At 42.6% G+C, this 14,528-nt stretch overlaps 1 protein-coding gene across 3 annotated transcripts in view; it reads right to left on the reverse strand.

Annotated features, from left to right (window-relative positions):
* Positions 1-14,528, reverse strand: part of ADAMTSL1 (ADAMTS like 1) — a 470,823-nt gene that overhangs the window by 206,952 nt on the left and 249,343 nt on the right. For all 3 annotated transcript variants that reach the window (XM_082401580.1, XM_082401578.1, XM_082401579.1), the window contains one exon: positions 13,002-13,131. In XM_082401580.1, the coding sequence (XP_082257706.1) occupies positions 13,002-13,131 (130 nt within the window). The remainder of the gene's footprint in view (positions 1-13,001; positions 13,132-14,528) is intronic.

The raw sequence follows: 14,528 nt of genomic DNA on the forward strand, positions 1-14,528 counted from the left end.
TCTTGTGTCACTCACAGGGACAAAACTCCAACAAAGCTGGTAGAAAATAATCTGACCTATTTTAAACAGTCGGTAGAGTTGTTATTGCATTACATCATTATGGGACATAAATACGTCAGCTTCCTGTTAATTAATTGAGAGCAACCAGAAATGCTCTTATAATACAGGGGAATCAAGCAGTTTCAGGCTCATCTGGAAGACTGAAAGGGGACAGAAAGCAGGACACAAAGCTGTCCCAAGGGCTTCTGAAAAACCTGGATTGGGACTTTAGGGGCACTATCTAAGTAGTATATCAATAATATGTTTGATTAGAATTTTAGGAAAAAATACTTTGACATCTATAAGAACAAGAGACTCACTGAGCTCAGTGATCACCTCCTCTGGGTCACCCTCCCTGATTTGGATTAGGTGACTCATCTCAGTGTTCCCAGAAGACAGTCATCCACACCTCTGCTATGGCCATTGTGATTGTGCATCGTCATGATCTATTTGTGTACTGACCTCCCAATTAGCTGTTAGTACCTGGCCCCAGGGTCTATGTCCCAGACTTGTGTGTTTCTTCGGGGCCTGCAACACAGCAAGAATTTAATAAGTGTGTGCTGAATTGAGCTGGATTTTCCCTTAACCAGCAGAAAATGCTCCCTCTCCCTGGGGGCTAGAGCTTATTGAATGAGATATAGTCAAGGGTCAGGTATTCTCGGCTTAGACTGGACAGCCCCTTCCCTTTGTAACAGAGTTTCTCTCTCCTTCCTTAAGGAAAAAAGTTGGGAGCCCCAGTTCCTTAAAGCACATACAAATCCACCCACATCCTCCAACCCAGGCACAACTTCTTACAGAGATACATATTTAAAAAAACACACACAAACGACGCAGCCAATACCTATCACTATTCACTGAGTGCTTCATGTGTGCTAGGTGCTATGTCAAGCACTCAACGTACATATCCGCACAACAATTATCCAAGGGTTAAAGACAGAGGACTTGAAGCTCTGAAAAGTTAAACCATCTGCTCAAGGCCAGTGAGCGAGTAGAATCCCAGATCTGTACGATTCCCAAGCCCGTGCTCTTAAGGCTAGAATGAAGGCATGGGGATCAGTCACTCATACCTTAGTGTGAATTAGCTTAGGTAGTTCTGTTTTCCTAACTGTTAGGTGAGTTGAACTAAATGAATTGGTGGCCCGGGTGTGGGCAGGGAGAAAAAGAGCTGAAAGAATTGGGGTCCTGGCACAAGTGGTAGAGAAAGGTCATCTGGGAATTTGGATAGTAAGAGGGCAAGGTGATTAGGATTAAGTCTCTGGGGGAGAGAAGAAAGAGGTACTAGGAAAGAGGTTCCCAGAGAAGAGAGTGGCACGGAAAAGGAGGTAGGGACCCAGGGTCGCATGGGGGACCCTGGGGAAAGAGAAGTGTGTGTGTGTGTGTGTGTGTGTGTGTGTGTGTGTGTAACAGAGTAATGGTGTTGGTAATTTACAACACAAACAAGCCATCAGCGAAGCATAAACTAAGCCAGTGGTTGTTAGCAGTGGCAGAGCAAAGATGCAAAGCTCCAAGGTAGCCACCAATGTCTTCCAGATTCATAAGCCCAGGCTGCATCTCTCTGGATGACTTAGTATTTCTTTATAAAAATGTTTTCTTAGGAACTGAGTGCTTTACCTAATGACTCAGTGCTGGATTTTAAGAAATCCACTTTAGGTCTATTTGATTTTTCTTTTAGCATGGTTCATTTCCTCTATATTTGGTTTTGCCCTGAGATGTGTATGTTCAAAAGAGTTTTTCACTATCCCTTAAGAATTAGCTTTTACCAAGAGTCTAGTTCTACCCTTGGCAATTGAGGTATGAGATGAAAGCTAACTGCTGGAGATAAAGAAAGAAGAGCCTGTAAATTTCCCTCTGTGATCTTCACTAGGCTATAAACTACTATGGGGCTAGGAGGACTGGTTCTTTTCACTGTGGTAATTCCCATACCTAGAGCTTAGTGCCTAGAATAGGATAGGGGATGGGTGGATAAAGGGATGGGTGGAAGGAGGGAGGAAGGGATGGAGGGATTAGATGGAGGGAGGGATGGAGAAATGGAGGATGTGTAAACATCATTAATAGAGGCAAAGAGTGAAGCATAAGCTCTTTAGTAACAACTTTGGAATTAAACATACTTTGTTCCAAATATGAACCTGCCGCTGGCTAGTTATACGATCCCTCTAAAGACCCAGTTTCGTCAGCTGTAAAGTTACAACAGGAATAGTAAATCCTCATAAAGCTGTGGGGAAGATTAAACAAAATAATGTATGGAAAGAGATGAACACAGTGCCCGGCATACTGTAAACTGCTAATAAATGGAAGCTATTAGGGAAACCCTACCTTGCTCAAAGATGGCCCATGAAGATGTGCGAGGAGGTAGGGGCAAGACGCCCTTAACTTGTCTGTACCCTGGGCTGGATTTTACTTCATCTTTTCTTTCCTTCTCTCTCCCACAAGTATTTGAGGAGACAACTGGGTAGGAATAACACTATTTATGTAAGCTTTCTGATTTCTCCCTGACTTCTCACAGGCTTTTCCAACCATCAGGACACAGCTGCTCATTTCCAGGACTCATGTCTCACTTGCCCACGGGCCTTATTTCCTTCAATCATGTCACACAGGATATTAACTTTTTAGGAATATTTGGACTCTGACCTCTTTGCTCCCACTTCATCAGTTCATTGCTGTTCTTAAAAAACACACCTTATTGGATTAGGTGTTAAAACAAAACGGAATATCCCAACAACTGGTACCTTTTGCAGGAGTGATGGAACGCACGAGCACCAGCTGCTCTGCTTTCTGTTCTAGAACTGCCCAAGAGATGGGGCAAAGGCTGTACAGAAGGCTGCCTTGAAGCTCGGTTCTATCCACGCCCTCCCCATTACTCTGCTCCCACAATAGGTGGTTAAGAAAATGAAGGAATAAACTGCAATGACTACGAAATAAACATGAAGGTCTTTATATATCATATATGTTCCTGAATAGGGAACTAAGAGGGATGGCAAACCCTTATTTTTTTGAGCATCTACTATATGAGGTAGGAACTGGCTGAGTGTTTTATGAATGTGACCATCCTTACAACCCCTCCTTCCCTTGGTTCAGACAATTATATCTGTTTTACAGTTGAGGACAACTGAGTCTTAGAGAGGTTAAAGGAGCCAACCCAACGCCACAAAGCAAATAAAGGAGCCAAGATCTATCTGACCTGAAAACCCACGATTTCTCCCTAATTCCAGGCCTTCTCCCGATTCCCATTTATTATTTAGCTCTGGCAATGCCAAGTCTCCTTTGGTTCTTATCCTGAAGTCACCCCAAGTATTGCCCAGATTCCTATTAGGAAAAATATGGTGTCTGATAAAAAAAAAATCATGCTAAGATGATAATGAACTACCAGAGGCACGCACACCATCAAAGCAAACCGTGGGTTTGGTGTTTACCACCATTGCTAATAGTGGAATAAGTGTCAAGTTCTATGCAACCTGGGTGGAGGGTCCTTTGTGGCTCTTTGAATGACACGAATAGTGGCCAGCCAGAAAAGGCGGTTGTGTCTATCCACTTGGGAACCAGAGTCGACAGCCGTACGTGACAGAGAATGTACCACCTTCCACGGTTCTAACGTAGAGCCAATCGCCTGTGTTCGTGTCTGTCTAGGTCCCTTGGATAGTCACTCCACCAGTAAAACTAGAAGCCCCACTCAATACGCTATAATGGCCTATATGGGAAAAGAATCTAAAAAAAGTGTGGATATGTGTATATCTATAACTGATTCACTCTGCTGTACACCTAAAACTAACACAATGTTGTAAATCAACTATGCTCCAATAAAAATTTTAAAAACAGAATACTTTCAAACTTCACACACACAAAAAAACCCCTAGGAGCCCCGTGCAAAAGCAGTGGGCATCTGGTGGGTCTGGAAGCTGTGTTAATCCAGTGACAATCACTCTAGGCCTTTTTATGTCACTAACACAAACACCAAACAAAATTCCTTGCAGTCCTGGTAGAGATAATTAGGCACAATGATGAAGAAAAAAAGAAATGGTAAAGACAAGAATAAAGGAAGAACACTGATTCACCACAGGAAACGTAGTAGTTAGCTGGACTCTGCTTTGTAACAGATCTTTCTGTAAGTATGGCAGATAACCCAAGAAATTCCTGACCTTGGACTGGTGCCATGATGGGAATAATATTTCCAGAACGATGAACTGTTTCTGAACGGTATTCCCCCAAGTTACTGGGCACAAATCAGAGCATTCTCTTTTTCACTCCCTCATTTTTATGTTGCCTAAACATCTCTTTGTCTCTATCTCTTTCTCCAGTCTTTCCCCTACTTCTTTGTTTTCCAAGTTTAAGAAACACAGCAACAGAGGAGATTTCTAACTCTGAGGTCATAGAAAAGCTCTTCATCTCAAATTGCGCAAGGCCTTCTTTCAAAATTTCCAAAGAAGGTATCGGGTACACTTAGGCAGCAATAATTCTCATTTCAAAGCTTTGGCTGAATCATTGCTTGCCTTTAAATCGTTACTTCAGTACATTAGAAACACTGGATTATAGGGAAAGGCAAAAAATATATATATATATATATATATATAGTAGACAAGATTTACTTTGGGAGTCTCCACTCTACTTCTGCTGATAGATTTGTAAGCTAGAAGGTTTGTGAACTGTAAAACTCCAATGTTTCATCACCATACCCATAGCAGAAAGCTATCTGGTGGTGATATTTCCATCCCCATGGTGCTTATGAGCAATGGGATTGATGACTGGTACAGATATGTCAGCTCTTAGAGCAGTGAGGAATGCAGGAGGTTGTTTAGTTTAATAACTATACTTAGGAGGGTAGTACCCAAGATTTAAAAAATGTAATGGCTTCTCCAGGACCATTCCCCAAACTCTGGCTTTACCTGTTTCAGGGAACAAGGTGGGTTTGTTTACCCCTGTATCCCTAGCACAATGCCCGGCACAAAGTAGTCGTTCAATAAATATTTGTTCAATGGAGGTTGAATGAAGAGAAGTTCTAGTTAGAAGGCATTATAGTAAGGAGCACTGTAAAATTCTAAATCCAGGGATGAAGAACATTTTGTATCCTTTTACATATGGACAAACAACATTAAGGTATTCTAAAACTGTTCATCATTTCAGTGTTTCGCCATCCTTGCTGCCTGAATGCTCTCACCTACATTTTTCTTATGGAAATATAAGTCTTGTCCCCTGTAGACTTCTCACGGCTTCTTAATTTATAGTTAAAGCCAGTTCCTGTTTTGTGACTTATAGAGGTGCTTTGTCTTGGGGACTTCAATTTGACTCAAGGTATTTTCCTAATATAATTCACCTTTTCTTTCTTTCTTGAAAAGCTTCAGTTCTGTGGATAATTATCATAACCTTCAAGGAACCACAAAATGTCAGAACTTGAAGGGCCTCAGGGATCACCGAGCTGCACCTCTCATTCCTTCCTTTGTGATACCCTTCCTTGGAGCTCTATCCTCCTGCCGGGTGGGTGGGCTGAGTCCGCATCATACTGGGTTGAATGTGGAGGCATACAAAATGCTAACATACCTAGGATAAGAGGTCTTTATTAATTTCAATGAAAATAGAATGGTGTAGAATACACAGAGCACACTACTTATTTGCGACATTGCATGAGAAAAAGAGCAGATGCCTATAAGACAATAAAAGCTAGCCACTGTTACTACTTCAGCTCTGTTGGATGAGCAGCCAGAGTCATCTTTCTCCAAGCAAATCTGACTGTTCCACTCCCCTGTTTAACTCCCCTTAATGGCTCTCCATTGCCTATAGGACGTAAAGTCCAAACAGCTTAACTTAGCGTACTGGGCTATCCTGGAGCTGGCCCCTACCCACCCCCTAACACTAGCTTCCATTTCTTGTCCTTTCCTTTGTGCCCATGTTTTTCTTTCTGCCTGTAACATCTCTTCTCTCCCTTCTTCACCTGGGTAACTCCTGCTTATGCGTTATGACTCAGCACAGTCATCACCTCCACCAGGAAGCCTTCCCCTCAGCCTCACGCTCCCACAGAACTTTGTGCTTGCCTCACTCAAAGAAGTTACTGTCTTGAAATCTTCTTCCAGTAACTGGTAACTCCGTTAGAACAGGTTTTGTCTTCTAGTCATTTCTGAGGACCAAATACAAGCAGACTGCTGTGCATGAAGATGCCCAGTGCATTTTTATGTTTTACTGAATTGAGATGTAAAACACTTTCTGCCGTATTTTTTGTTGTGCAGAAGGTTAATTTCAGTCAATGGTTTGTATAACGACTTTGCCACAGTCCAGGCAGAAGTATGCGGTCTAAAAGGCTGTCCAACCACATCGATGTTAAGAAACAAGGAAAGCTTCCCTCATCAGGTGACATGATGAGACGGTAGATCCAGTCCCTTGATTTTTACCCCAGATTCATGCAACAGCTAAACCTATGCTTGTAACTTCTAATACCAGCAAAGCTCGTTTCACAGAGGTCTGTGGTTGATATAACAGGTGATGTGTAAATATGGAGAGGGCTCTCATTAGGAGAAATGAAGATTTAAGCCCCAAGGCAAGCATACACGTGATGTTTACCCTTGTTGATGTCAAAATGCTGCTGGGGACAATTCTGATCACTAGGCCAGCACATTCCTGGGTAGAGAAATAGCAGAGGCTGCCACTGAGCCAATCAGGCCCAGTTGTTAAGGAACAGGTCTTGGCAGGTTCTTCTGTTGTAACTTGTCCATCGGTGGAAGAAAAGAGAGAGACAGTATAATTATGCATCTGGATTTACCAAAGAGGATGACAATAGTAGTAGTAGTAGATTTCTAAGGACGTCTGAACATGGCCTCCAAATCTGGACTCAATTTCTGTGGACGTCAGTGAGCTTTGGTGTGCTTTTGCTTTGAGCACTTAAAAGTTAGCATGGACAGAGCCAAAAGGCAGCATATGGAAACTTTGGGAACCCAGCAAAAGATAAACCAATATTTAGAGAGCATGTTGAAACACTAACCCTTAAAACAAGTTGTCAAAGGGGTCGGTTCCTGTAAAGCTTTGAAAGCTCCATCAAGTAAATTAAAACATGGTTGTGTAAAAGGGCAGCACCTTGTGCTGTGGCCATTTTAGGCTAATATAAAAGAAAATTAGGAATTGGAAATCATTTGCTGCTAGTCTGCATGGATTTTGTTAGTGTACAATAAAATAGGCATTCTGCAGTTTGCTTTTAAAGAGGAGACTCTGTGATCTTTAAGATGTTTTTCCTTAACTTTCTCGTTTCAGATAGGGATCCTCAAACTTCTTTTATAGTTCTTGCTGGTCCTAGGAACCACCCTAGGTCAGAGAAAAGGGAATGCGATTGGGGTGGGGGGCAGAAGCCAAGTACTATTCCTGGAATTATGGGCTTCTTTCCCCCCTCCTTCACTGTTTATCTATTCTGCACCACTCAGCTGTTCTCTGTTGCAGAGAAATAAAAGTTTAGTTTAAAAAGTATGTTAGAACAAAGCTGCAGAAATTGCCTGGAATTTCCTTCATTTTCAGCCATCTGGCTTTCATTGCGTACTTCTTTCCCCTCCTCCACGTACGTTTACCAAATCTTTTCAACACACGCTGGCCGAGCTATCAAATGTTTATAATTAATAACAGTCAGACTCCTTTTTTTTTTTTTCTTTTAAGGGAGTGCTTTCTGGCTTTCCTTGGCTGCTCATGTCATAGCTATTATAAACCAGGGAGATGGTCAGTAAAGCTTAATTATTAAGACGTAGTTGAATAAAAGAGAAAATTGAATCAAATTTAAGTCCTGAATACAAACTAAAAATATTTCTCACCAAAAATGAAAGGGGAAGGAGAAGAGAATTAATTTTTCTAAGTGTCTACTATGATCCTATTTTAGAGATGAAGAATCTGAGGATCCGAAAAGGTGTATGAACTCTTGAAGGTCACATAGCTAAATGTGACGGAGCAGGATTTGAACACAGGTCTTAATCTACCTGCAGGTTTTTATTTTGGTGGTCTCAGGGATGGGGAAGATGTTTAGTGCATGTTATTAAGGGAAAAATCAAGTTGCCAAACAATATACATAATACGATCTCATTTACAAAGGGAAGAAAATCTTATACATCTGTATATGTTCATGTATGTATACAAATGCATGGAAAAAGGTCTGGAAAAGTACCGAACCATTAACCGTGATTTTCTGTGGGGAGAACAAGGGCGTGGAGCTGTAGAGCGTGGTGGTGAAAGGGGAGAATGTGCCTTTCTTTCTTCACGACTTCTGCTGTGCTTGAGTGTCAAAGAATGAGAATATTCATGTATCACTTGTAGAACTCTAATACTTAGTTTTTAAATTAGGAACAGAGGCTGACCACTTTCCTAATGACTGATCTTAGCTCCTTTTTGGCTATTTCTTCCGTTACATGGATCTAACCCACCAGTGAAGGTGGGCAGGGTTGGGGGGCTTCTAGACGCAGATTACTCAGAGGGTGGTAAAGGCACCTAAAATAATTTTTCTTCCTTGTACTGATACCTTCTTTGCTATCAACTTGGATGCAAAATTCTCACAATTGTCAGCTCATAAGCAAAAATGGTCCTAATTTCTTCCGGCCAATTGTAGGCCAGGTTGTTAAGGGGTTAATACCTGGCCTCGCTGTACTACCTTCCAATGCTCCCGACAATCAAACCCCTCCCTGGGTGTCTACTCTCCCCTCTGATAAAAGCTTGTCTTCACATTCTTACTCTGAGGATACTTTGTCATACACGGCTGCTAACATAAAGGGTTATTTACCTTAAGGCTATTTATGTTTTAAATTAATACGTAAAGCCTTAAAGAAAAGACTCTAATAATAACATTTTCAGCACCATCTGTTGGGTGGGAGAGACAGGATAAGAAGGATGGAGGGGAGAGAGCGCACTTATTAGGGTCTAAGCATTGCTATGGACAAAATTTAACCCTAGTCCTTATACTCATTTATTCAATAAGCACTTAATAAGCACCTACTTCGTGTCAGACATTATGCTAGGTGCTAGGTGGATAGAGCGGAGGATTAAGACATAAAGCTGAGAGCGAGGGCTTTAAAATCTAGTCCTATTCCATACAGATGGCCAACAGGCACATGAAAAGATGGTCAATATCACACATTATAAAATGCAAACCAAAACTACAGTGAGGTACCACCTCACACCAGTCAGAATGGCCACCATTATAAAGTCTACAAATAATAAATATTGGAGAGGGTGTAGAGAAAAGGGAACCCGCCTACACTGTTGGTGGGAATGTAAATTGGTGCAGCCACTATGGAGAACAGTCTGGAGGTTCCTTAAAAAAACTAAAAATACAATTACCATATGATCCAACAATCCCACTCCTGGGCATACATCTGGAGAAAACTCTAATTCAAAAAGATAGATACACCCCAATGTTCATAGCAGGACTATTTATGATAGCCAAGACATGGAAGCGACCTAAATGTCCACTGACAGATGAATGGATAAAGAAGATGTGGTACATATATACAATGGAATGTTACTTGCCATATAAAAGAATGAAATGATGCTATTTGCAGCAACATGGATGGACCTAGAGACTATCATACTAAATGAAGTAAGTCAGCCAAAAACAAATATCATATGACATCACCTATGTGTGGAATCTAAAAAAACGATACACACAAACTTATTTACAAAACAGAAATAGACTCACAGACATAGAAGACAAACTTATGGATACCAAAGGAGGAATGGGGGGGCGGGGATAAATTGGGAGTCTGGGATTAATATATACACACTACTATATAGAAAATAGAGATACACACTACTATATATAAAATAGATAAATAACAAGGACCTACTGTATAGCACAGGGAACTATACTCAAACCTTGTAATAACCTATAATGGAAAAGACTCTGGAAAAGAATACGTATATGTATGTGTGTGTGTGTATATATATTATATATACATAAAACTGAATCATTTTGCTATACACTTGAAACTAACATAACATTGTAAATTGACTATACTTTAATAAAAAATTAAATCTGCATTAAAAAAATCTAGTCCTCTCCAATAGACAACTACTATTTTTTTACGTGTCCTAAAAAATGCAAGCAGTCCATGTGCACACACAATTTGGTACAATCAAAATACCTCCTGTTTGAGAACACGGCCTTCCTGCTGTGAATAGCCAGGCATGAGAATATATCTGCCTGAACCTGGTGAAAGTTGGACATGTGCTTCTGATACCAGCTCTGTCAATCACACAGAGGAAATCAGAAGGTGAGTTTCATCTCAGAAAGATTGCCCAGATAGGACGTTCCCTCTAGCGTCTTTGGTATTCTCTGTGTGATCTGATAACTCTGATCACACACAAGAAGAAAAGCAGCTTCCTTTGGTGTTCAGTAAGACAAATAACTTCCTGGAAAAGCTACTTCTCTTAACCAGTGCCACCTCTTAGAGACATAAGCCCAGTGACCAAGACTCAGATCATCACTTCTGTATATCCCACAGAAAATGCTATGGTTTTTTTTTGTTTTTGTTTTTTTTTTGAACACATGGACATCAGCACAAGCCAAGAAACTAAAAGACAGTATACAGAAACTGGCAGCCCATCAGGGAATACAGGGAGCGCTGTAAATGTGCAGGTAACACTGATCCACGCACAGTAAGAATTGTGAATTAAAGATTTAAATTAGTCCCAAATGAATAGAAGGTGCTTGGGAAAATGACGCACTGCCATGCCCCTACTAAATACATTTTCTCTTTCATACACATCTGACATCAACATTCCGAAGGAGGGATTTTCCCGTGATGTCAGACTGAAGTATTCCACAGGAGATGCACCTCTATACACTTCTCATTTTTAAGATGAAACTCTGTTTTGGCTCTTGGATGGGAGGCAAAGAGAGTGAGTCATATCAGGCCACTTTGGCCCGCTTTGTTGTTTCAATTAGCATCATGCTACAAACACTCAGCTATGTATAGTTGGCCCAAGAAAACCATGCCTGCGCCCAGTAAGACATCCAGCCTGTCACTCTGACGGTTCGCTGGTGGACATTAAAGCAGTGAATTGACCTGGAGCAGATGCAATAACGTTAAGTCCAACAAGAGTCCTTGTCCGGGAGACAATCAAAAGGTTGTAAATTAAGCTTATCTAATTTAACCGTAATCAGTACTTGGAGGGTGGGAAGTAACGTCTAGTGTCCTATTCCTTCTGCTGCCCCAGGAAGGGAGGGGTTTAGGGGTTGTAAGTCCCAAAAGATGTGCAGTTTGTCCCAGGTTCTGACTCCTCGGCCATGCCTCGGCTCATCACAGCATTTGGATGTCATTACACCACTGGAATGTGGTTACAAAGACCGTCATGCTTGTTTTTAAAGTGATGGTAAATAAGCAGAACAGAAATGATATCAACCATCAGCACAAAGCAGCAGTAACAGCAGTCTAATGCTCCTGCCTACAGAGCCAAGAAGAGTTATGGGATTATTGGAGCAGGACGTGGTGCCCTCAGATTATCTCGTGTAGCTAATTTATTTTGCAGATATGGAAACAGAAGGGGCAGACGTCTTGCCCAATGCCACACAGCTAGTGGGTGGCCGAGCTAGGATGAGAGGCCAGGCTTCCTGACCTGCTAGCCAAGGCCCTTGCAGGCTGTCCCTGCTGTATGCCTTCCGCTTCTTCCTATTAAGGAGACTGCAGTCAAATGGAGGGGTTTGGATCCCTTGCCCAGGCAGCTAGGTCTTAGACTCACTGCTAAACAGTGAGGTCAGGATAGAGACGTGCACAGGGATAGAAAAAGAGGTTTCTCAGGATTCTATGCACTGGATCTAGGTTTTTCTTGGCCCAGCCCTTGACTCTATTTTACCGGCTGCTACTCCCATGGGTGGGGTGCTGCTCCAAGCAGTGGCTGATTGATTTTCTGGTTGCCTTGGAGAATATGGCACTAGTGGCCCTCTTCACTTCTGCATTTGAAGAGGGAAGGCAGGCCCACCCTTCAGATCAATATACAGAATAATAACTCTGGTGGTGAGCAGGAGAGTGTCACTGGGGGATGGTGCCCTGAGATGATGCGAGGAGGCCTGCAGTCTGTATCCTCTAAGTCCCCAAGAAAGGCATCTAGTTGGCTGAGAAGTAAGACAAGCAGCATTAGCTTGACCAGAAAACTATCATTAATTCCTGTAGGCAACACATTGCTTCTTACATGATACCTTGCAGAAACAGAAGAAATACCCTTCAGAAACAGCAAACCCCTCCATATGTAGGACATGATCCGGGAACATTCTTCAGCCCATCAGCAGACTTGAAAGTCTGGCTTTGGTTCTTTAAATGTCTCCCCTTTGAAACCAGAATCATAGATGAGATGGTGTAGCTTCTACAGAGACTTGCTCCAAACACGTATCTGAAGGCAAGTCTCTCAAGACCCCATAACATTACGTAGGCTGAAGCAGTGATTGGATTGATGAGCTAAGACTCAAGGTTGGATAATAATGAGACCCAGGCAGGGCTGAACAATGAAATGCTCTAATTGATTTTATGCATGTGGAATGACACACGCACACCCCCGATCATGCTATAATGAATCTGCATGCTGTGTGCATACAGATTTCATGGTGGGTCAATTATACCACCCAGATCCTTCAGTTCCTGCAATCCACAAGCCAATCTGTTACCAGGGTGGAAGGGCTCGGGGCACAGGCTGAAAGGTGGCAGAGACCATAAAGCCTGTGGTCAGTTCACATTCCCTCCAGGAGAAAGCAGCAGTGGGGCCCGTGCACATACCAGCCACACCACGGGGCTCTGCTTCAGTGCACGGAGCATGAGCTTCTGGACCCTGAGCGTGACCACTGGGCTGGAATTCCAAAGCCCTGGTTTCAATTAAATTCAAGTGGATTTGACTAAAAGTTTGAACTGATGCTAATTGGTTTTCAAAACAGTGGGTAACAATAAGCGTTCTGGTCTTGCCCACGGACAGACGTACCCCGTTCTGAACATGCTCCTGGGAAGCAGGGCGGCCAGTGCGCCCCTTACCTTGCCGGGCAGGGATCCAAACTGCAGGATTTCAGGAGCCGGGGCGGCCGCCGGCTGGTCACGCACAGGTTCTCATCCGCGGGCTCCCGTGTCTGTTTGTTCAGGCAGCTCACCACCGCCTCCTGGACACCTGTGTACAGATCACACTGTCAAGGCCAGAGTGGGCGTGTGGGCGGCGAGCAAGTGTAGACAGGGCAGCTGGCGGGAGGTCTCTGCGACTGGGGCGACTCGCTGCGTGGCAGGCAGTTGAAAGTCTGGGGCTGCCCATCTCGTCAGGCATCGCTCCGTCTGGAGAAAGCACTCAGAAGTTTGTGCCCCTTGAGGAGGGCAACTCCGCCAAAGTACGGAGGCTGCTCCCAGTATCGCTGAAATGCTTAGGAAGATGCCGCCCGGCTACGCAGCCGCCAATGCTGAAACAGGATAATTTAAAGCAGAAGGGGAGCAGGATGACCAAAATAATGACCCCAAGACCTTCACACATTGTATTCTAATCAACAGGAGATGACTGTATTTGGAAGGCAGGCCCAGAGCCGTGTTTGAATATCCAGCATTCTGTAAATTGCTGTGCTTCTGGGGCCTTGCATCTAGGGCTTTGCTGGTTTCCTTTTGATTCGGGTTCATTTCTTTAGTGACCTAGAGCAGCTTGGGAGGTTGGAACAAAGAAAGAGAACAAGATGCCTAATGACGAGTGACATCCATGGAAGACAATGTTCCCACTGCCACCCACACAACCCTAACTACAGACCTAGTAAAACAGGAGTTTGAGGAGTGACTGGCATACGGTTACTTGGCGGCTCTTCCAAGGTGGGGTGTAGGATCTCTCATGGAGACTATCATGGGACAGGGACACATGTAACCATGTGTCCAGATATAATGGACATCCTTGTCTTGTTTTTGATCTTAGAGGAAAAGCTTTCAGTTTTTCACCATTTTGTATGATGTTAGCTGTGGGCTTGTCATATATGGCCTTTATTACGTTGAGGTACATTCCCTCTATACTCACTTTGTTGAGAGTTTTTATCATGAATGGATCTTTAATTTGGTCCAATGAATTTAATATCATTAAATTTAATTTAATTTAATGTAATATCCAGACATTTCATCCTGCTTCCCAGTCATAATAGCAGTAGCAAAAATCCTCTGAGTGACATTATTAGCCAAGTATTGAGGCTAGGATCTTGACATGCCCCATTCAATCCTCTCAACAACTCCATGAGGCAAGCACCGCTTTTATCCCCATTTTACAGATAAGGAAACTGAGGCTTAGAAGGGTGAAAAGACTTGCTAAGGTCATACAGTTGATAGATAAATGGTGAAACTGTAGTGGCTGTGCCTTAGCACTGGAGCTTTAATGACTGACAACATTAACATTCAAAAATACTAAGAGGATGTTATATCTGCTGGAGATCTTCAGGAATAAACTAGACATTTGTCTGGAATCATTTCAGCAGAATTCAGTTTAAAGAAGAAGAGAGACAGGACATTCCTGATAATTTGCTTTCAGTCATTCATAGCTATATATATAAA

This window comes from Balaenoptera borealis, assembly GCF_965194805.1.
Source record: "Balaenoptera borealis genome assembly, chromosome: 8".
Lineage (NCBI taxonomy): Eukaryota > Metazoa > Chordata > Mammalia > Artiodactyla > Balaenopteridae > Balaenoptera > Balaenoptera borealis.